General features: G+C 39.0%; 1 protein-coding gene across 1 annotated transcript in view; it reads right to left on the reverse strand.

Moving 5' to 3' along the window:
* LOC149804407 (uncharacterized) overlaps positions 1-25,704 on the reverse strand; it is an 87,536-nt gene that overhangs the window by 3,231 nt on the left and 58,601 nt on the right. The window contains exon 2 of the mRNA XM_089932635.1: positions 19,235-20,748. Coding sequence (XP_089788761.1) covers positions 20,507-20,748 — 242 coding nt within the window. The 3' untranslated portion in view covers positions 19,235-20,506. The remainder of the gene's footprint in view (positions 1-19,234; positions 20,749-25,704) is intronic.

The raw sequence follows: 25,704 nt of genomic DNA on the forward strand, positions 1-25,704 counted from the left end.
GAGAATTCAACATCGGATACGAACAAATTATCAATTGACAACGAGATCAACCCGGATAATTTCGAGTACGCGTCGGATACTATTTGATGTTTTACTGTATACTCGTTGAGTTTTTTCTGAAAACACGATGATATCTTCCTAGTGATTGCGTTGGCGACTCCAGCAACTGTTGTCATCGCGGAGACAGCGATTGGAACAGCGATCGGGGCTATCGTGGTCACCGTGGATAAAATAACACCGGTACCGGCCACTATACCCGACACCGAGTACACGACCGCGTCGATGGCGGTTATTTTTCGGCGGTATTTTTTTATTTTTGCACGGTATTGTTCGGAAAGCGTTTTCAAGTTCGCGGAGAATTCTTTTGCGGTATCGAATCGATATTGATGTGACGTCGGTGATACCTCTGATTCAATTTCCTTGGTGGTCATTTTTATTTTAAAAGAACTAGTGTTTTTAATTACTTAGATTCGCTACAAATTCCACATACCATGTAATGTTTGCCCCGGCTAGATTTCTATCAACGGCATAAATTGTAAACTTTTCAGTTGCGTTCTTGTCTATAATTGTTGATATTGTATTGTTAAACCCGGATGAACTCGACGATAATATATTAAACTGCATCATTGAAATCAGTGTCAATCGATAAATGCCCTTAACAGTTGCGGTGATATTTACTGTATTCTGTGTAGGAGTCCAATCGAATGATCCATGCCGAATTGTGTATACTGTGTTGATGATGTTCTCATGAGGGATTTTTATTTTTTCAAATTGCTCTGCTACTCTCGGTAGCCCGTCTTTAATCGCTTCAACATCAGTTCTGATTATTCCTACTTCCTGCCAATGCGCGTCTATATTATTCTTGTTCGCTGCAACATTAGTTTTGATTGTTTCTATTTCCCGTGTATTCTCGGTCATACTTTTTTTGTTCGCTGCAACATCAAGTTTGATTGTTCCTATTTCATATGTATGCACGTCTATACCTTTTTTGTTCGCTGCAACATCAGTTTTGATTAATCCTATTCCCCGCCAATACGCGTCTATATTTTTTTTGTTCGCTTCAATATCAGTTTTGATTGTTCCTATTTCCTGTGTATGCGTGTCCATATTATTTATGATCGTTGTAACATCAGTTTTGATTGTTTCTATTTTCCGTCCATGCGAGTCTACATTATTTATGATCGTTGCAACATTAGCGCCGATTATTTCTATTTCCCGTTCATGCGCGTCTACACTCCTTTTGTTTGTTGCAACATCAGTTTTGATTGTTTTTATTTCCTGTCCATACGCAGTGATATCATTTATAGTTATTGTAATCTCATCCGGCTTGGTATTTTTTTTACCAAAGAATTTATCAAAGTTGTCATCGATCCTGTTAACATTTTTTCGCAACGGGGGTAAATTGGCCGACATCTCCATAAGATCCGAAATAGCATTTTTTATTTTTACAAGATTTGGTTCGTCTGCCGTCGTGGATCCCCGAAAAAATCTTTCGACAATGTGTTGCACATCGTCGAAATGCGTTAGCGTCAACACGATCCGTTCTTCATATAATTTAATTTCACTACGTAAACCCTTTAACGAATTTGACATGGTTATATAATTGTCGCCAAGTGTACTTATTTTTCCATTTATCGTCAAGATGGATTCACCCGGTTTGATTCGTCCGTCGCTGGTATACAGCGCGATAGTGTCCTCGGCGGCATCGCGCTGTCGTATTAAAACATCATCCAGTGACACATTACTGGATTTCAATTTACCCTGGCGGTCTTGAAATACAACTATTTCATCTGGGTCAACACTGGTTAAATTCAACGTATCAGCGATTTCATCCTCAATTAGTTTTTTTATGTCATCGGTGGCGGGCGTTTCCGTGGGCTTTTTCAGCGCCGAAACCGGTCGTCCCCAAATATCAATCATTATTATTGTAAATGTTATTCTCTAAAATCCGTTGAGCTTCTACGACTCCACTAGTGTATTCGTTTACAACCACATGAGGTGGTTTTCGCGATGATGAAATCGCCGCAAGTACGTTTAATACCTCGCGGCCACATATCGGTGGGTCACTTAATTGCTGTGTTGGCAGCGTGGAATAAAAAACCCGGGCTGAACACGCCCGGGCTGAACACGCCCGGATATACCGCATAAACTCTTTCGGCGGAGCTAACCCGTATGAATCAAAATAGACGATCGCACGCGGATCAATCGCGTATGCAACCCAATGAGTTCCCGCTCCGGAGGACCCATCGAGGTTAATTATGCCGGTTTCAATATTCCTTGGTGCCGCCGGTAATTGATCCCTCATAAAAACACCTCTGAAGTTTTTTATCGCTAGCGCGTTTGCGGCGTCTATTAAATCAAAATTAGACATGGAGTCATTAAACGGTTCCCGGTAGTCTTAGACCCTTTCCCGAGTACCATGAATACGGGGTTCCCGGTAGTCTTAGACCCTTTCCGGCCACGGGTCGTTTTTTTTGTAGCCTTTCCCGGTTGCCTTTTTCAATGCCATCCCCGCCGCGGTACCAACGGCTCCTAACGCCGCCGCCTTAGCCACTGCTGGTGCGGCCGCGGCAATCAATGCCGGAATCGCAGCTAACAGCGGAAATATCCCACCGGTCTTTTCCATGTTTTTAATTGCTGCGGCTGAAAAATCTATTTGAACACCCTTTTTATTCTTCATCGCATCATTGAAATGTTTTATTTGACGCGCCGTCAACGATATCTTATGATTACCACCCGCCATCTGTGACGGCTTCAGCGTTATTGTGATCCCGCATTGTTTAGCCGACTTTGATCGTAATTTCTTGACTTGACCATCAGTCAACTCTACATTGACGACACTACACGACATTTTATTGTAAACGCGTTTTGTGCTTTCAATTACATGTTTTCCACTGGCGCATCAACGATTCTCATTCGTCCACCAACACCTTCTAGCAGCATTGATTTATCGCTGAGAATGACAGCGACCGCTCTGTAATTAACACCAGCTGGGGCTATACGAGCTCGGAAGTGTATATCAACGACGGATTGTCTCGTTAAATCAAGATGTTCCAACGAAAAGTAATAAATCGGATACAGGTTTTTAAAATCAAGTTGTGATATTTGCAAACCAGTGTCGACGGTTTGATCACGACCCATATATGACAGCAATCGATGATACACACGTGCGACATGGTTGTCACCGTAATTAAGCTGTATATCCTCGGATGGTTCCTGTTGTCCGTTTATTCTCAGCGAAACCTCCATGACTCCTAATCGATCAAATATCATATGGCTGCGTTCTTGATTACCCAATCGTTCCCTATTCTGTAGCGCTATGAATATATGACGCGGGGCTGAAACACCCTGTTTTGATGCTAGGTGCCATGTAAACGTATCGGCGACGTTATCCTCTTTAGCATCAGTTGTTACCGCTAGCCAACTCAACAACGATTTCCCTCCCTGTTCCATAAATGCTAACAATCGTGCTTCCGTGGTAACTGACGGAGTCAGCACCGGCATCCACAATGCCATTTTAGTTAAAATGACTTTACCGGCAGCGACGCCAGCAGCATGCCATATTGCATTGTTATCATCGCCCCTTCGCGTCAGCGCGATTGTATGCTTAGCCCCATAGACAACTTTTCTAACATTTCTGCAGAATCCAAATATGTGATGGAGTGGAATCGCGCATGAAAACTTTCGGCGTGGTCCTTGCAACATTCCTATTCGTGTTGCAAACCCTAGATTAAAATTATCGTTAGTACTTTTTATGATATTGAACTCAGCACCCGGTCTTGTTCTGCGGTCTGGGTTGGCTGCTTCAGCTTGATTAGGAACTGAAGTATCTCTTTCCACCAGCACGTTAATGTACTGAATATGATCAGCGTTATCGGTGGAGTCCTTTGCGAACATTATAGATGGGCCCGCCGATCTTGTATAATCATCCGAGTATCTCGCCAACCCAATTATTGTCGTTGCAACATCAACCTCGCGTTCTATTGATTCAATTTCTCGCCCGTCAATAAGATATCTGGCGCTCTCAAATAACGCCATGATACCGTTGTTGACGAAGCCAACTCGAACACGATGGTCATCTGCGTATGGTGCATTATCGGCGGCATTTGTCACGAGCTCTCCCTCAATTTCGATAAACGCTTCACACGGCAGAAAGTATTTACTGGTATCTTGGACCTGAAGTTCAATTCGCGATCGTAGGTCAGGTTGCGCTGCATAATAAGAATAATATTGATAATCACGGACAGAATCATCCCTGCGCACTGGGGCGTCCATATCAAACGCGGGGTCAGCGGTACGCGCAAACATTCTATTATTTATCATGTTGATGTTTTCAATTGCGATTTTTTCGTCGTAAATTCTTTGAATTTAAACCACTCCCCGCTATCGCGTTCATGAGCGCGTTGGTTGCCGCATCGGCGGATGGCGAAGTCGTCGCCAACGACTCTAATTTTTCTTCCACGGCGTTATTTATTACTTTACTGACATTTGCAGGCATCACTGTCGTTGATGGCATTACCGGTGGTTTCTGTTTTTTTCTCCTGAATTTCACCAATGACATTAGTTTGTCCCGCGCGGCTGAAAACGCCCTTCCGGCAACATCTCCAATGGCACTAATACCCTTATCACGAATAACATCAATAGCCTTCATTCCTAATTGTTTGGCTAACGGCGCTACTTTTGGAGCCATTCTTGTAAATAACCCCGCAATGGTGCTACCGAGACCATCTCCATAGTACGCGCGGTAAACAGGCAATCGCGAGTTTACCACGTAGACGAGTACTGGTTTATCATGGTTGTAGTGTATGATCATCCTTATTAAAAACACCAGTTTTCCAATTAATCATCCACGAGTTCGTCTATGAGCGTTCGATATACATTAATGTCCATAATACCGCCTGCAAATAACCGCTTGCAAATATCAGCGGCCTCATTGATTATTTCCGTAGAGTTATTTCCGGCTCGTTTTCCTCCGATTAGTACTTCCAGCCGTGATATATCACTGAGAACACTATTAGGGCAGGTAACGCCGTAGGATTCTTTACCAACAGGGTATCCTTTTCCTTTTTTTGGTGTTCTACTCTTAACTTTCTCGAGGAATTTATCGTAATCGGGATCACCACGATGTGGTAATGCTTCTCTATGTTTACTCGCTAAATACACTATTCTTGCCCAGTTCTCCGTCGAGGTTATTTTTTTTCTTGTAACCTTCATTGATATACTCATCTCGAATGCTCTTAGTTGATGTTGTAGCAACAAAATTAACTAATTCTTCATCGTCGTCGATGTCTCTAATTTGATCTATTGCGGACTTTTTAAGAACATTACGGGGTATATTTCCCTCTTTCTTTTTTTCTTTCGATGTTTCTTCGGGTGTTTCTTCGGGTATTTCTTCTTCTGGTTCTTTCGCAGTAGCACCTAATTCTTCCTCGTCGGCCATTGTAACATAAGGGTCTTGTGGTTCCGTTATAGCGAGTGGTGGTGGCCTCCGTGTTGTAGCAGCCGCTATTTTTGCAGGGAGTGTTTCTAAAGACCTTTTTGTTTGTTTTGTCTCTGCCGCTATCTTTTCAAGCGCACCAAGAACGGGTACAGTTGCCGCCGTAACATCCTTAGTCGCTTTAGTTACCGGGGCAAATAACTGTTCACTTCCAACAGCAAAATCAGTTTGCATTTGTTGTCGCGTTTGAAGTTTCTCTCTCACTCTGTCTCGTAACGGTATAAACTTTTTAAGCGCTGCTAGCCGCTCTCTGGCTAGCCGAGTAGTAAGTGATTCACCTACCATTATTGTAAATTGATCCGCAATTTTCTAATTTTCCGCCGAGTGTACCATCGGGGGCTCCACGGAGTTTTCGTCTATAATCCTTCTAATGTTTTTGATCTTACTAGAAATCTCCCGGCGTCGTTCATAAACACGTCCGAGTTTTTTTCGTATTATTTCAACGGCAGTAAATAGTCCAATGAATGCATTTGCGTCATTGTGGTACAAGTTTTCATTGATCGTATGTTGTAATCGTTTTATAAAAAAGTACTCGCGGGCCAGGGTAAAACGCCCCCGTTTCGACTGTTCGTTAATAATCTCATAATCGGATAATATTTTTTCACTGTCGAGACCATCAGATAATTCAATTCCTTGATTTTTTAATTTTGAAATCTCGGCTAATATATTATTGATGTCTTCGATATTCATTATTCTTATAAAACATCTTATTTCTAATATCAAAAATTTTAATAAAATTTAAGTTAAAATTTAATAAAATTATTGGGGGTCATTTTTGACCCCGTTTTTTGTATGGACAGTACAATGCCGTAAATCTCCACTCGAGTGTTGTGGCAGATTACAGGCATACATGGACAGTACAATGCCGTAAATCTCCACTCGAGTGTTGTGGCAGATTACAGGCATATACATATACTTAATTAAGGACATTCACATCTTGGAACCCCAAAGCATACATCTCCGGGAGGGAGGCCTAGGGTGACAAACGTCATCGTAGACCGCCCAGAAGATATGCTTGGGGGACATCACTACATGTACTTAATTAAGGATGAAATGATTGATGGATGATGGGACGGCACAAGACAGCACAAACATAAAACGGCGGGGGCGGAACTCTACGGCCAATTCAACCAATCAAAAGCAACCCAATTAAATTAACCCGGTTGCATGATTGTGAACAAAAGACAACCACACGCCCGGGTCAAGAGCGTGGGTTAGTTTTGATTAGTTGAATTGGCTTTCGAAAGCCCCAGGCTTATAACGAGTCATCTTATATATAAAGTGACTAATACAGCGGCGTCAGTCACAAGGTGTGTGTTAATTTGAATTCCCTTGAATCGTTTGAATCCTTAAATACTTATCAATGGTGTTTCACGGCATTTAAATGAAACCAAATACTCAAATAAAACATTAAAAAAAAGAATACAGCTGTTAGATAATAGCGTGTATTTCATTAGTTTTCATCGTAAAATGATTAATTAATCGCAACATTAATTGGACTTCAAGGGACATAACTCTTGTCATGCGACGCTATCACAAAACGAGTTATCTCCCTTTGATGTTATATATGAAAATCGAATTCTATGACCCGTCTTTTTTGAGATCGCTGTTTTAGTTATATTCTCCGCAACATCTAGAACTGATTTACTACAAATATCGAAGTATTTACCAGCCGCATTCATAGAGCGAAATATTTTTTCCTCGTGCGTTATTGTATCAAATGACTTTACGGGTTTTGCCTTTCTCATCCCTCCTGTTTTTCCAAATTTGGAATTTTGACTCGGTGTAACAGCTCTTAGATTACACAGTCTGTTATTTTGAGGACATCCATCAATGTGATCAATAACGAGACCGTCGTTGATCAGTCCGTTAAACGCTTCATACACCATCCTGTGAATAAGACAGATTTTTTTCCCAGCATTAAATCGCAAGTATCCGTGATTATTTACGGTACCAACCGGCTTCTTCAGTCTGCGGTTTCTAACAATACCGTCGCGAGATGCCTCGTAATTAACAAACACAGGGTGAGGTCTGAACTCTTGGTCCATTTGTATAATAATACTACTTGTCTAATTTATTATTTGGTTTAATTATAAACCTTGCAATGTAGTCCTGAGGAGTTTTGATGACGAAGTCTGCGGTGGGGTCAATGACGGCGTTTTTAATTCGCTTGTCATAATAGCGTTTTAGTTCCCTGTATCGCTTTCCGCCACAATTAATACACAACTGGGATTTTCCTCTTACACCGACGTGGCAAACCAAGCACGGTAGGGGGCCAAGAGAACCATTACGAACGCTTTGTAAATGATATCCGCAGAATTCACCTCTACATGATTTATTGCACGGGGTTGTCGACCCAATCATCAACCATTTGCAGTGATTCATTATACTATATTCTTTCATTTAAATACTTGTTTTAATTATATGGATGAGTTCGAGAGATTAGCAGCAATTAAGCCCCGGAAAAATATTAAGTTCAATCTCGATAGAGTCCTCAAGGACACACCAAAAGCGTTAATAAACGATAGAACCCTGTTAAATAAAATACGCGATTGTATCAATGAATTCAAACGTGATGGTGCATCTCATAGTTGGTCAACATTTCGAATTGATGGCGTTGTTGATGCTACCATGAACGACAACCGCGCAGCAACGATAATATCACAACTTGACGGTAAAAGATATTTCTTCAGAGTAAAATTCATTGTCCGGGTGAAATCAGGCGATTGGATCATACGTGATAAATTTGAACCAGTTCTCAGCGACAAGAAAACAGTCATTGTCAGCCGCGACTCCAAGCCGGGGTTGTTAACCGGAATTGACAGACCATACTATGAACGAGCGTATCCTGAAACATCAGTTGTTTATGGAATATACCCGTTAAATAAGAAACCTGATATCGGAAAACTGAAACCGATGAAACAGTCAACGGGGATAAATTGTGTAGCAGAACGAATAATAGAACATTTTACAAATGCATGTCGAGGAAACAAATTGACTGATTTACGACGTAGCAAAATCAACCAGTGGGAACTAACCGTAAAAGAGCGTGGAGCGACCATCAGCGACATAGCGAGATTAGAAACGTCGTTGAGATTTCCAATAACCGTTACAACGATAACCGGTGAAGTATTATACGAATCAAAGTACAAATCAAATGGGGCCCCAATCAAAATTATTGATCATAACGAACACGCATGGACGCCCGCGATCACAATATTTCCACGGGATAGAACAGTAAAGTATATCCCGGGGGAATTTTTAGGAGAGGACGGTTTTCTCGCGGAGAGGAAACTATTTGATGCTATTGCTTGCTTGTGTAAAAATGACCCTGTATCAGTGTGGTTACTTCGCAGCGCTGAAAACGACATGGATACCTTTGATCAGTTTGTAAGACCAAACGGCGAATTATATCGCACTGAAGCATTTCACAACAGGATGAAAAAAACCGCCATGGAATTTGAAGAGCATGATGAACAACTGCTAACAAATTGTTTTACGATTCCATCGGTTGTAGCTCATGTTGCAGCAAGGAAAAATGCGTGGAGACCAACGCGCAAGGAATTTCTACCGGATGTACAATCCAGTTGTTTGGAATACTATCACGGTGGACTATGGAACACTGAATACAACCGCGACGCTATGATTTCGGTTGATATGGTTGCCTGTTATCCAGCGAGTTTTCTCGGGTATGGATCCGCCGCTGAGTATTTCAAACGATTTGGACACCCCAGACATGAAATGACTCGTGTTGCTATTAATGGACCACTGCCTGATTTTGATTTAACCGGATTCGCTCGCATAGTATCATTTGAGTTCGCGGCAGGACTTCATCGCTGTTGCTATATTTGGATCGGTAGACACATGGCTGAAAAGAAGTGGTTGCCAATAGCGCTGCTACGGTATATGATTGATTGTAGCATGCTAGTTTCGTTGATTGTCAGTGACGCGATTATATCATACCGGGCGCAGACTGAAGTCTGGTTACCAGAACCGGAGCGTCTAGATAGCATAATTGACGAGTCCAGAAAAAACATTGATGCCGACGAGGAATATATCATCGAATGGTCCAGGAGGATATTTAACCAACGAAACAGAGAGGCAAAAGATCTCGGTAGAAGAATAATTGGTAAGTTTACACAAGGTGGAAAAAACCACGACTACAAACGATATTGCTCACGGCTGATTATAGATGACGCAGAATATGATTTCGTAATCAAGGACGCAGTGGCAAAAAATAGATACGTGAACTGCAAAACAGCTTTCTTGTCCAATGGAACAAGGTTGGGTACAGTTGTTACCTACAGCGACGGAGACAGCCCGGCGTATCCACATTTGAGGGCGTCTATGCTGGGTTATGCCGCTATCAATTTATTCTCGATGATAAATAGATTCCCCGATACCGCGGTTAGAGTAGCCGTTGATTCGTTTTATGTTGACGTAGCGTATAAGGAAAACGTAGCCGAGTTTACTAGTCCGGACGAGAGTTGGGGTACATGGAGAATTAAAAATGAAATACGACGCGATTATTCCCCGTCAGCAGATGTCACCGTTGAGAACAACTACTTACGCGGTGATAAATTGTCAGAATGGTCTAATGCACCATCGTGTTCTGATCCAATTTGTAGACACAAGACGGTTTATTTAAGCGGCTGTGGCGGGTCAGGAAAGACGACTCGGGCAATTGAATTATTTCGAACGCGGGCAAGTATAATCGTGCTTACACCGACCCATAGACTAGCGCGAGAGATAAAACAACGAAATGTTGACGCCGTTACTTATCACAGCTTTTTTCGATACAGCGGCGGTGAGTGGACTCCTGATCGAATGGGTGAAAAATTTATTCCTGAGGTTATCATCTGGGACGAAATATGTACTGTTTCGTTAGATACTTTACAAATGTTTCTTGAGTGGCTGCTGCGCGCGAATACAGCGGTGATCATGTGTGGCGACCATGGCCAACCACCACCATTTGTCGGCGAGGGTCCACATGAGTGGTTGAGCGGGTTCGTAGACTATTATGAAGAAACCGATACTGATTACCGAGCACTTGATGAACAATTGCGCGAGGTTAAAAAACTAATCAGATTACAGCCGGATAGAGTTCAGTGTGAAATAATCCGCGAGGTGATTCCGGAAACGCCGTTGAATGAATTCTGGGAAACATGGAGACCAAACGATTTGATTGTAGCGAGTAGAAAGATAGTCAGAGACACACTTCAGCGGAAGTTGTTTACGTTGCATAAGGAAAAGTTTCCAACGCGTCCAGTGCCGTTATGTTATAGACCCGCGGACACACGGCGGCAGAACATTGAAGTTGAAATTCCAGCCCCGACAGAGTCGGGGACAAAAAAACAAATTCTCGTGCTGAATGATATTGTGCTCGTTGATATCAGCGTCGTCGAGGACGCGCTACGTGCTGATAAATCCCCGTGGACGCTAGGATACGCAACAACAATACATTCCTCGCAGGGACTAACCATCACGGACACAATTGTTTGGATAGTTGATAATCGCATCGAATGGTCGAATCTAGTCTATCTTGCAGTGTCCAGAGTACGAAGGATAAATCAGCTTCGAAGAATTGTTATTGACGAAGCCACCGACGAAGCCGGCGACAAAGTCACCATCGATGCAAGCGTCATTGATAGAAAACTCTCGGGTTACCGCCAACAGGATAAAAAAAAACAGCGGCGTTTTGATATTGATGCCGAATTAATAATCTCGCTACGACAACAACAGAATAATCACTGCGCGAGTTGCAATTGTATAATGAGTTGGCGTTATTCGGATAAAGACACTCGCCAATTTACCGTGGATAGGATCGATAACAGTCTCGGTCATGTCAAAAACAATGTGAGGTTGACCTGTCTTGAGTGCAATAGACGCAACGGCGCTAGTTAAGACCACGTGGGGGCAATTGAGTATCGTTAGGTATCACTTGTAGTTGCTCGCGTGTAAATCCGCGCTGAGGAGCAGTTGAATCCAGTCTATAGATCGGTGGTCTACCAGTTGATCGTGTTATCGTTGATATGTTATGTGTGGTAACACTCCAAATAGGATCAGTAGCTCTTTTTTTACCGCCTTCAAGCTCTCCTGGTTCATATAGATATCTAACAGTGACATCGCCGAGAATCGGCTTGGAAACGCTATCTATTTTTGATCTTCCGGGTATATACTCGTATTTAATCGCGTCGCTGGGCTTCATGTTGATTGCTCGGGTAATCTCGTTATTTAACGCTGCAATTACACCTGGCAACCTTTTAACCCATTCACGAGATCGTTTTTCTTGGATGAATTCCTTCGCGTATTGATATCCAAATAACCGTTCAGCGAGAGTCCGATTGAATCGTTCAACAATTGCCTGATCACGATGTAGCGCAGTATGACCTCGTCGTATCGCGACGCTATGATGTTTCAGCGTTGATAAAACAGCGCCGCGAAATTCACTACCGGGATCAACTTGTAATAGATTTGGCCAGCGCAGAGGGCCTCTTCGATAAATTCTTTCAAACGCAGCGGCTACTTCAGTTGCCGACTTTGTTTTTAACGGCTCCGCTTGTTTGTATCGACTCGCAACATCAACTACGGTTAGCGCGTATTTGTAACCGTTGTCATGCGGCAAAAATAGTATATCAGCCTGATGAACTTCATTAGGTACGCTGACATCAAAGCGCGAGAAGTTGATTTGTTTAGGCGGTGGTAGATAGATTTGCCATATAGCCTGTTTGGATAACCAATTAGCCGCAGTGGCCTTTGTTACCTTTGCAGCGCTTGCAAGCTTACCAATTGCGGCCTTCCCCTTCCAGTATCCTCTCGGAGAATAATAGATGGATTTCATGTTGTTATTAATTACCAGCGCCCATCATTAATTTACCTTTCATAGCCGATTTTACCAACCATGAGGCCAATTTTTCTTTGACGGATTTATCAGGAATAGCATTTAATGCGTGAATTAATTTTACATCCGCGATATGACGCTGTTGCAGATCGCTACTTTTGTAAGCAACATCATGAGCATGACACGCCTTATCGATAGCGTTTATTGGATACTCACCGGGTTTGGGCTGATTTTGATCATCGAGTCTAATATCTAATCGTGTTCCGGGGCCACAGTAGTTATATCCTGGGAGGTGTTTTTCTCCTGGATACTTTGCCCACGGTGTTCCGGGGAGTTTTGCCAATTTGGCTGCGATGTCACCTCCTCGCTTTTTTTTAAAACATCTCCGGGTCTAATAGAAATAAATCTAAATTTCTTTGTACCGCATTGTACACACTTGCCAGTAAGCGCCGATCTGTTATTTCTTGTTGTAGCGGTTGTCATATCATTTGTGCCAGTACGTACTCTACACTTCACACAATATAGATCCATAATTTATGTATAGAGATATGAATATAATTGATTTTTCGGCGACTAAAACAAGAGAACCAGTTAAGCATGTTGCAGCGTTACCAAACTCGATCCGGATGATTATCATCGGACCATCTGGATCCGGCAAGACGCAATTGTTACTCAATTTAATAATGAGATGGATGAAGTGGGATAAGTTGTATTTGGTTGCTCCTAGCGTAGATGATCAACGATGCTACGAGGTGTTGAAAGATTTCAACGAGAATGCATCAGCGATCGCTAAAAAAAATGTTATTGAGTTTATTACGGATATCAATGATGCACCGGGTATTGATGATATTGATGGCGACGTCAACAATCTAGTCGTGTACGATGATGTTATGTTAGACAATCAAAAAAACCCAGCTAGGATATTTTCCAGAGGCAGGCATAAAAACACCGACGTGATATATGTCACTCAACGATACACTCAGATTCCAAAAGTAATTAGAGACAACTGTAATATTCTTGCTGTATTCAACGGCGTTGATACACACACGCTACGAAATATTTGGCAGACATGGTGCGGCGGTGACATGGACTTTAATGTTTTTCGAAACTTCTTTAGTCATGCTCAATCGACCCCACATGGATTCGTAACGATAAATTTACATGATCCTCGGACACGATATCGTATCGGACTTGACCAAATATTCGGTTAAATTGTAAATAATTTTCATTGTAAGCAGCAGAGGGGGCAATGACATCGACGCGGTCGTCGATGTGCTTACCGGACGCTGACGACGCTGGGGATCGACACGCAGAAGGTGTTAATTAAACCAAATGACGATTGGACGATCCCCCAACGACGTCGTCGTTTTTTTTTTTACCAGGCGCTGACGACACTAGATCGTTGAGTGCAGAAAGTAATAATTAAGCAAAATGACGATTGGACAAAATGTCGGATTCGCCCCCTCTGCTGCTTAAGTATAAGACAGGAGGCTTATCGCAGTGTTTCGTCCTATCAAATCAAATATCATTAGAGTTCATATAGTGAATTCATATAAAATAACAGGTCACGACCCGTTATAAATATCACTGAATTAAGGTTCTTAACATTCAAATCGCGATATGGCCTCTCATTTAGAAACTTTATGTCAATAATAACAAAGTTAGTGCTGTCAGATTCCTTCTTCTGAAGACATTAAGACTCCACACATGAAAAGTAAAGGTAAACTGGAAAAATCTTGCCTAGTAATCAATATTTTAACGAATTGAAATTAGTTATACAGTTCTATAAGTGACCCTATTGACTATCGAAAACGTTTATTTTAGTCAATGTTTCTCAGATCCAAGTTTTTCAAGATATTTTGCAAATTACACACAAAATCAAACTTAAACTAAAATTATGCGATCCAGTCAGTCCCAATTAGCATTTCATTATACAGCTTGTAAACGCGAAGTGTAAACGAGGTAAACACCAAGAGTAATTCTTGATATTTCTTTGGACAATTACCAAGCCTGCTTACTTTGTGGATATCCGTCTGGACACTTACCATGCCTGCTTACTTTGTACATATCCGTCAGTACACTTCTCAAGCCTTCTTACGTTTTAGATGTCCATCTGGACACTTACCAAGTTTGCTGACTTTTTAGACGTCCATCTGGACACTTATCAAGTTTGCTGACTTTTTAGACGTCCATCTGGGCACTTATCAAGCTTAATTACTTTGTAGATGTCCATCTGGGCACTTATCAAGATTAATTACTTTGTAGATATTCGTCTGGACACTTGCCAAGCTTTCTTACTTTGTAGATGTCCATCTGGACACTTGCCAAACTTTCTTACTTTGTAGATGTCAATCTGGACACTTGCCAAGCTTTCTTACTTTGTAGATGTCCATCTGGACACTTACCAAGGTTTATTACTGTGTAGATGTCAATCTGGACACTTGCCAAGCTTGCCGACTTTGTAGATGTCCATCTGGACACTTACCAAACTTAATTACTGTGTAGATGTCAATCTGGACACTTACCAAGCTTGCCGACTTTGTAGATGTCCATCTGGACACTTACCAAACTTAATTACTGTGTAGATGTACATCTGGACACTTACCAAACTTAATTACTGTGTAGATGTCAATCTGGACATTTACCGAGCTTGCTTACTTTGTAGATATCCGTCTGGACACGTACCAAGCTTTCGTACTGGGTAGATGTCAATCTGGACACGTACCAAGCTTCCTTACTGGGTAGATGTCAATCTGGACACTTGCCAAGCTTGCTGACGTTCAGAATATCCATCTGGACACATAACGAGCTTGCTCTTTTTCTGGATGTAAATCAGACACTTACCAAGCTTGCTTACCTTGTAGCAGTCCATATTACAGACAAGGAATATCCTTTACATTCAAATAACAAAAATAGTACTTCACATGAATTTTCTGTCTAAACCATACATCATTCCATGAATTACTCCTAACAAATTTACAAAAAGCGTTTCGAGACACTTTAAGATAAAATGTTTTAAATCTTCATAATCAGTGCAGTTGGTCCGTGCTTGCTCACCTGATTTCATGTGCAATGTTCTTGCTGTCTAAATGCGTCGATGAGACTAACTATTACGCCATCTAATCCATACTTGCTGTCTATATAAGTCGATGAGACTAACTATTACGTCATCTAATCCATACTTGCTGTCTATACAAGTCCATAAGACTAACTATTACGCCATCTAATTCATACTTGCTGTCTGAATAAGTCGATAAGACTAACTATTACGCCATCTAATCCATACTTGCTGTCTGAATAAGTCCACTACACTATTATGTTATCTGATCCATACTTGCTGTATAAATAAGTCGACGACACTAACTATTACGCCATCTAATCCATACTTGCTGTCTGAATAAGTCGACACACTGACTATTACGCCATCTAATTCATGCTTGCTATATAAATAAGTCGATGAGACTAACTATTATGCCATCAAATCCATACTTGCCGTTTAAATCTGTCGATGAGACTAACTATTACGCCATCTAATCCATACTTGCTGTCTAAATAAGTCGACTACACTAACTATTACGCCATCTAATCCATACTTTCCGTCTAAATAAGTCGATGAAAGTAACTATTACGCCATCCAATCCATACTTGCTGTCTACATAAGTCGATGAGACTAACTATTACGCCATCTAATCCATGCTTGCTATATAATTAAGTCGACTACACTAACTATTACGCCATCTAATCCATACTTGCTGCCTAAATAAGCCGATGAGACTAACTATTACGCCATCCAATCCATACTTGCTGTCAGAATACGTCGATAAGACTATTACGCCATCTAATCCATACTTGCTGTCTGAATAAGTCGACTACACTAACTATTACGCCATCTAATCCATACTTTCCGTCTAAATAAGTCGATGAAAGTAACTATTACGCCATCCAATCTATACTTGCTGTCTACATAAGTCGATGAGACTAACTATTACGCCATCTAATCCATACTTGCTATATAAATAAGTCGACGACACTAACTATTACGCCATCTAATCCATACTTGTTGTTTAAATAGGTCGATGAGACTAACTATTACGCCATCTAATCCATACTTGCTGTTTAAATAAGTCGATGAGACTAACTATTACGCTATCTAATCCATACTTGCCGTCTAAATAAGTCGATGAAACTAACTATTACGCCATCTAATCCATACCTGATGTCTGAATAAGTCGATGAGACTAACAATTGCTCCATCTTAGCCATACTTGCTGTCTAAATAAGTCGATGAGACTAACTATTATGCCATCTAATCCATATAGCTCGCAATACATCGATACAAGTACATGGACACAATTTGTGTAATTGAATTATTTCTTTGTTAGTTTAAAAATATTTCATTACATGCTATAGTAATGTAACATTATATGTTGGTCTTGACCTTGTCCAAAATGGAGTTCATTTCTGCTTGACCCAAGTTGACTTTTGTATTGTTCAATGTAAACAACTAATACATAGCTTCATTATTCTCTGTGTTTATGAATATAATATCAGAATTATTAATAACGGAAAAAGTAAATATGTTTATTTGGGTCAGGGTTTTGGACTTTCCTAAGTGAATTTTACAGGTTATGGTTTTGATTTTCTAAATCAGGATCATTCTAAAAAAAAAAAAATTTCCCCATTAGATTGTGGGTTTATTTTAGAAAATGCTAATTGTGACCAGAGGTCAACTAGAGAACTATATGATCTTGTAATTGTGAGGACTTGGTCATTCGTGCTTTAACATCTAGCACTCCTAAGTTGTATTACATGTTGTGGCCAGAGTTTTGGGCTGGAATCTCTTTTGCTCAAATTATTGAATTCAAGTGAATATTTTCTCTGGAAATAAAAAAGTGCTTGATAAACTTGTTGGATAGAGACATTCGCTTGTATTTATGGTATATTCAATCCTGGAATTATATTTATGTAATTCAACAAAATACTGTTTCTTCATCTCCTTGTTTTGGAAATGAGAACAATTAGACTTTTTCTCAGCTGTCTTGCTCCACTGCTACAACTTCCATTTGAACAAACCGCCATCACGTGATACTCACCAGTCAACCCGATTATGCTATGATGGACCCTCATTAATTGCTTTAAATGACCACTCCTTGGCTCTCCACACTACATTGTGCTCTAGACTAAACGAACTGGGACTACATTCATCATTACCTAAATGTGATGTGATGTGATGTGATTTTTATTTTTAACGTAGCTTTAACAATTTTTCAGTCATATCGCTACGATATCTGCAGTGTGGCAGTTTATAGTGATGTCTAGCACTGGGGCATCATGCCGTAGACATGTAGCATGATGTCCCGCCCAGTCACATTATCCTGACACCAGGCCGACCAGACCTAACACTAACCTGTTAATGCTGAATGCCAAGCAAGGCAGCTGTTAGTACCATTTTTTAAGTCTCTGGTATGACTCGGCCGGGGATCGAAACCACGACCTCCCGCATCCGAGGCGGACGCTCTAACCACTAGACCACCGGAGCGGTTTTACCTAAATGTAAACAGAAGCGAAAAAGAAACGTCGTTTCAAAGCTGGTCGACGTAGAACAGGAAGAAGAATTACAGTTATCTCCCTTATGCCCATTCCGGCTCGACAATTTAAAAATTCGACCGTTAATTTAGATAACCAAATTCAAATCCCTATTAATTCGTCAACCTTCGTGTCAACTATCTAAGAGATACTTCTGCGTATTTCATTATTCAATGCTCAATCAGTAGGACCACCGGAAAAGCGCACAGAAATAGTTAATTTTATCAACGACCAGAATATTGACGTCTTTTTCCTGACAGAAACATGGCTACAAACATCAGGCGATGAGCCTAAGTGTGCGGATCTAACATCCACTGGTTACTCCATCAAGTCGTTCCCCCGTAACTCTCGCGGAGGTGGAATTGCTGTTATCACAAAGAACTCCATGATCAAACGTCTTAACCACACCACGACATTCAATTTCGACCACACATCGTTTGAACTAGTCCAAACCACACTCACGCTGGAGCAAAGGTCATTCCATTTTTTCTGCCTATACCGCCCTCCTCCTAGTAGAAAAAACAAACTGACTGAATCTCTCTTTTTGGAGCAGTTTCCGAATCTCCTGGAGTATGGAAATTCGATAGGTGGCAACCTGATTATTCTTGGAGATTTCAACTTTCTCTTTGTCTGTCCCGGAAACCCAAACACATTAAAACTCCTAGATTCCATTACTGTTTTCAACCTCAAACAATCAGTTAACCAACCCACCCATAAACATGGTCACACTTTAGACTGGATTCTTCATAGACCTGATGATAACATTCTACGGTCCTCCCTGGTATCCCATGAACTTGCATCAGATTACCTCTGCATTATATGCCATCTTGACGTATCAGTCTCTAACCCTCCACCTTTATCTGCTACTAAGAGAAACCTATGTATGATAAATAGAACCAAACTAATGCATGACATCCAAGCAAACCTAACAACTTGCTTACCACCTACAGCAGAACAACTCGATAACTGCCTGCGTTCATTGCTCGACAAACATGCCCCAGCTACCTTGTCAAATATCTTGTCAAATTTTCATCCAGAAACCCATATGAGCAAGATGGCTAGTTTGCTAGATTTACTCGATATAGGTCGACTCTCTAATTGCTACATTTTTTTATCTCAGTATGGTAAATAAGGTATTGAATTTTCTATTGCCTTGAATGAAATAATCGGATGACTTTCAATATTAGGTAGAATTCTTTTTTTTTATATTTTGTAATAAACCTGGGGGGGGGGGGACGATTGATGAAATTAAGAAGGGATACAATTTCAGCGCCAAACTATATTTGTAAAAAGAAATGAAAGTTACTCACCTTTGCGTTTCAAATTATTACTGATGATGCAATGTAGAAAATCCAACTCATCAATAGTAAATAATCTCTCCTATCATTCGTATCACAGAAGTAGAAAAAAGAATCAACCAAGCGAATTTTAAAGGATGACGTTTTACAGCCACATGTTACTCCACATGGCTAGTGTTCTTGGTCCCTTACACATCAGTATGCAATTTGGACATGAAGTCTGTCACAGTAATGTCGTTCCAGAGTTAGCTCTGTTCATTGATTTCCGTTCTTTCTTTGTGTTTCGTTGTTATAATACTTCATTCTTCTATTAATACCGTTTGATGTTGAATCATAGTTTAATCGTTCGTTTAATCATTTCATGATTTCCTTATCACTCAGTATTTAATTAACTACACATTTAACTGACCGTAATGTTCTACTTGGATATATAAGGTAATCTTCCGCGTAGTAATAATGCTAAAAATAAACTTGTTTGACCAGTTTGTCTTGTGTTCACGCTTTGTTCTGCACGTGCTAAACGTTCTTCAGCGCACTTCGTCTTGGGCCAATGAATCTGTGGAAGACTCATTTTCTCATACATTTAATGATTACGTAGTATCCGCGATTCTGTTGGTCCATCACGTTTTATTTTCAACTTTAAAGCAGTTTGCGATTAAGGGATTAAGCTTAGTATACCTGTATATCATCGCTAGAAAGTGTGCCGAGTACGACATTTTGGTTCTATCTTCAATGTCAAGGTCACACCTTAACACTTCTCATTCCTTACCGTAACCTTAAATCAGTTTGAGATCGATGGACGAAAACGTGTACATTTGTACATTATCAATAGAAGGTGTTTCGCGTTTCATATCTGGGGTGCTATATTCAAGGTCAACGTCACAGCTCAATACTTGTAGATGTAGCTCATTCCATGAGTTAGTCATAATACTTTTTTTTTTTTTACAAAAGATATGTACAACTTTAAAGATGCTTAAGTTTCACAATTTGTAGTTTACTGCGTCTTTGCTTTCCAGACTGTTTTTATATTTTGGACGTTGTTTCTTCATGATATGATTGAGTTCAAAGGAATGTAATGTTTCTGCTCTCCGCAAAGTGATACCTTGAAAGCTAAGGAATTATTCACACACCTTGTCAGATGATATTCTCAGATTTCTAGATAATTGGAGCAAATTTGAATGATCTAAATTCAACCACCATAAAACTGATTTCGGGTAATTTTATGGAATCGGCAAATGTATCACAGATTGTCAAATTTTAGACAATATATCGTCTTGTACTGTGTTAAGTGGCTATTGAGTTGTAGGCTCCTTCAACGGACCAGATCTCCGGTATCTCTGAAGTTGTGGCATAGTCGGGATTAGTCAAACGTTGATTGTCACTGTCAGCAGAACGTCTGCTAGACAAAAAAATACGCAGGAATGTTATTATGGCAACAATTATAACCAGAATGACGGTCAAGGTCACGATGAAGATTATATCTCTAGGGCTGTATGTGTACGGCATGTCGCTTCCCACTACATTGCCTGAAAAGTGAAAACAAATGAATCTTTGAGCATTAAAGGCATTGGAAAAAAACAATAATAACAACACCGCGCAAAAAAGAAACACAAATAAAGTAAAACAGCAAAAAAAACAAACAAACGCCGTATTATAGGTGTCAGTAATAAAGTTACCGTTGACAAAACATGTAAGATGGTCACAATAATGGAGAGAATTAACTAATATTAGACTATATCTTGAGGCTGACAGTAATGGAGTGATGATGGAAACGTTAACCTTTCACACATTTAGAAATGAGGTGTAATCAAATAATGTTATATAAGATAATAAATGGAGTTTAATTTGGCTAATACATTCCAGGTTGTAACTAAGGAATACGATATATTTTATTAAGTTTCCAACATTCTTTGAGATTCTCTTAATTGAACATCATGGACTTCAACTTTATCACTTCAGCTACAAACTGGAGTGAGACTGAGAATCTTTAATTCTTTTCCTCACACACGTAACACGTGCTATCTGACCCGTCTCCAGAGTCTTATATTTTTAGAACTTAGAAACTACAAGCACATAAAGAGCTTTTATCCTATAATTGATAAGTATAAGACAGGAGGCTTATCGCAGTGTTTCGTCCTATCAAATCAAATATCATTAGAGTTCATATAGTGAATTCATATAAAATAACAGGTCACGACCCGTTATAAATATCACTGAATTAAGGTTCTTAACATTCAAATCGCGATATGGCCTCTCATTTAGAAACTTTATGTCAATAATAACAAAGTTAGTGCTGTCAGATTCCTTCTTCTGGAGACATTAAGACTCCACACATGAAAAGTAAAGGTAAACTGGAAAAATCTTGCCTAGCAATCAATATTTTAACGCACTGAAATTGTTTAGGATATGCAGTACTATGTGTGACCCTAATGATTATCGAAAACGTTTAGTTCAGTCAATGTTTCTCGGATCCAAGTTTTTCAAGATATTTTGCATACTACACACAAAATCAAACTTAAACAAAAATTATGCGATCCAGTCAGTCCAAATTAGCATTTAATTCAAGAGCTTGTCAGCGCGAAGTGTAAACGAGATAAACACCGAGAGTAATTGCAGACAAAGGCAATTGTTGATCAAATATGGTCACTAAGATCGGGGTTGCACAAGGAATCTTGACGAAATAGACAAATGGATGAAACGTGTGAGAATATTCAAATGATTTGGAACAAATGTTTAGAACAGATTATGGAGGCATTTAAAACTCAAGAAAATATAATGTCACATTAAGTAGCAGACTTGATTCTGTTAACTCTGAAATAAACGAAAGCATAAGGAATAACACATTAAGCATAGAACTGGATGAATTACAATATAAATCGATACGAACAAAAATCAGTTGGATGAGAAAATTAAACTCATGCTGGAGGCATATTATCATACGATTTTCAGATTATATCTCGTCAGAAATATCTTGGTGGTCTCGAATGGAATAAAAATTAAAATACCATCATTATTTTCAAACTATCTGTAAATGTGTAAAAGCCCATTCAGAGATTTGTTTCTAAACAAAGGAGACACGGATAAATAATTTTTTAAATTTGTTTATCATTTTTAATTTCTCATTTGTGATTCTAAGTATTATCAGCATTCTAGAATGAAAATAACTTATGTGTAGTTGCATATGACGTAGCTCATACAATAGCAATAACCGACACACTATGAAACGTATCTCAGCTGGACCATTTTGTCTAGTAATTACGGCTTAGTTTCTTGTAATTACCAGCTATTATCTCATAATTACGATATGCTAGATCGTATTTACGAGATTTCAATGTGGCCCTAACAGGCCTTCGTAACAAACGGTGACGTGCGAGTGTGCACTATTTGATCTGTGTTCAGTTTAAAAACAAATGTGCATTTTATATATATATATATATATATATATATATATATATATATATATATATATATATATATATATATATATATATATATATATTATGCACATTTGTTTTTAAACTTAACAAAGATCAAATAGTGCACACTCGCACTCATTATATATATATATATATATATATATATATATATATACATACATATATACATTATATATACATATATACATATATATACATATATATATATATATATATATATATATATATATATATATATATATATATATATATATATATATATATATATACATACATATATATACATACATACATACATACATATATATATATATATATATATATATATATATATATATATATATATATATATATATATATATATATATATACATACATACATATATATATATATACATACATACATATATATATATATACATACATACATATATATATACATACATACATATATATATATATACATACATATATATATATACATACATACATATATATATATATATACATACATATATATATATATATATATATATATATATATATATATATATATATATATATATATATATATATATATATATATATATAATGCTTATTTGTTTTTAAAATTTCTTAATGCAAATGTCAAAAGCGTATAGCAAATATACACTACATTAAAAATTACTCGTAAAAAAATATATCAAATGTGTGGTCGATATATACAACAACAAGCCTATATAATGCAGTTTGTCTGAATAACAGCCGTGACGAAAGTCACATGCCAGTTGTTGTTTTTTCTCGTGTCACTTCACACGTCAAAATACTGAGGGAATAAAGTCGATGTCTATCTTATAAAGGCTTATCGCGGGTCGACATACAGACCGAGCTGGATTGGTCATTATTTTTCTAGGTTTGCACGAGTCAACCATGAAGCGCCTAGAACGTGCAAGTTCTGACACGAATGCATTCATGTCTTCCAAGCAAGGAGACTAGTGTTATCGTGTCAAGTGCTGTAAGTACAGAGCGCTATAATGGCGCCACTTGCGACTATAGCGTTACTCTGGTAACCAATCAAATATTTTCCTTTAGTTTACATTAAAAAGGGATGCGGAAAGTGACGTGTGCCAGAGTTGTCGTCTGTGTACATGACAATATCGTAGAGCAGGAACTAGCTTTGACAATGCATAAATTTGCATCTGTTATTTGTAGTCGAGTACTGGTGGCTTAGTAGTAAGCTCACCGTATAAAGTCCCTTTTCAAAGAAATTTACTAAAGTTCCTCTGCACGAAAATATCTTTCATGTGTTAATTCGCCGTTAAACATCAAAACAAAATGTTATAATTGTGTCACTAGAAACTGCACGTAATTGCAAACACATGGGTGGGTATATAGGATGATCAGAAAGCATGCAGTGAAAAGGTTTATTCAGTAACTAAGGTTCTCAAACACCTCTGTACTCTCAGTTGGAAACCTAAGGTAGATATTGAATTAGGACAAGAAGACTGTAGCTTTTTATGTGAGGAAAATGTTTGTTCATTCGGCGAAGCTGAATTTTATACCTGGCGAAATTTGAGAAATTTTAAAGGAATTTTCAAAGACATAAAAAATGGAAGTTGTGAAATCAGGAGCAAAATCATGTTTGCATATTTTAATATTTCAAGCCGACAAAACATGTTATGCTGAGTTTTCAGTTTTCCCTAATGGGTAGGTTATGGCACCTCGGATGAAAAGTTCTTAACGAGTACATGTTTTAAATTCCAAATCGCGACAAAATGAGAAAGCATAATTAGGTTTTCACACAGTTTTAAGATAAAAACTGGTCCATGGTTCGATTTTAGACTGGATACATTCATCAATCCTATAATGGTGGAAAAATCATCCTGTAGTTGCTCTGAACTCAAAGGATATTTCCTCTCCTGCATTATGCTTATGTTGATGAAAATGAGATCATCAACCAGAAGTTTTTTTTGTATTATCCTTAAGTCAATGTAATAGAATGTGTTGTTTCTTTAAGCTCTGTTTAAAAAAAAGGAATGTCTAAAAATCTCAGTTTAAACAAAAACAAAGTAACAAAAAAGCTCAATTTAATAAAGAAAGAGTAAAAAGTTATGAAAAAATCTCTGAATCAAATTATGCATAATACTAAAAGTCTAGATATTTAGTGTTATGTCTAATTTATTCACAGTGAATGTGTTAACTTTAGGCTAACGCTTTATATCGATTGATGTTAAACTGACATATTTCTTCTAGAGCAAACTTTTAGAACAAATGTGCCAGGTCAACGCAAATGTAGAGTGGTGCGTGCCAAGTCTCGTTCATTTCTTTAATATAATTATCGTTTTGAGTATATACAATACAAAACTACTACTCATTGCTCGTGCGTTTGCAAAGAGAGCAGCAGAGGGGGCGAATCGGACATTTTGTCCAATCGTTATTTTGCTTAATTATTACTTTCTGCACTCAACGATCTAGTGTCGTCAGCGCCTGGTAAAAAAAAAAACGACAACGTCGTTGGGGGATCGTCGCGTCGTCATTTGGTTTAATTAACACCTTCTGCGCGCCGATCCCCAGCGTCGTCAGCGTCCGGTAAGCACATCGACGACCGCGTCGATGTCATCGCCCCCTCTGCTGCTAAGAAGTTATTTACAATGAAAATTATTTACAACTAACCGAATATTTGGTCAAGTCCGATACGATATCGTGTCCGAGGATCATGTAAATTTATCGTTACGAATCCATGTGGGGTCGACTGAGCATGACTAAAAAAGTTTCGAAAAACATTAAAGTCCATGTCACCGCCGCACCATGTCTGCCAAATATTTCGTAGCGTGTGTGTATCAACGCCGTTGAACGCAGCAAGAATATTACAGTTGTCTCTAATTACTTTTGGAATCTGAGTGTATCGTTGAGTGACATATATCACGTCAGTGTTTTTATGCCTGCCTCTGGAAAATATCCTAGCTGGGTTTTTTTGATTGTCTAACATAACATCATCGTACACGACTAGATTGTTAACGTCGCCATCAATATCATCAATACCCGGTGCATCATTGATATCTGTAA

This window comes from Sinohyriopsis cumingii, chromosome 2, assembly GCF_028554795.1.
Source record: "Sinohyriopsis cumingii isolate HCF-2022 chromosome 2, ASM2855479v2, whole genome shotgun sequence".
In the NCBI taxonomy this organism is placed as follows: Eukaryota; Metazoa; Mollusca; class Bivalvia; order Unionida; family Unionidae; genus Sinohyriopsis; species Sinohyriopsis cumingii.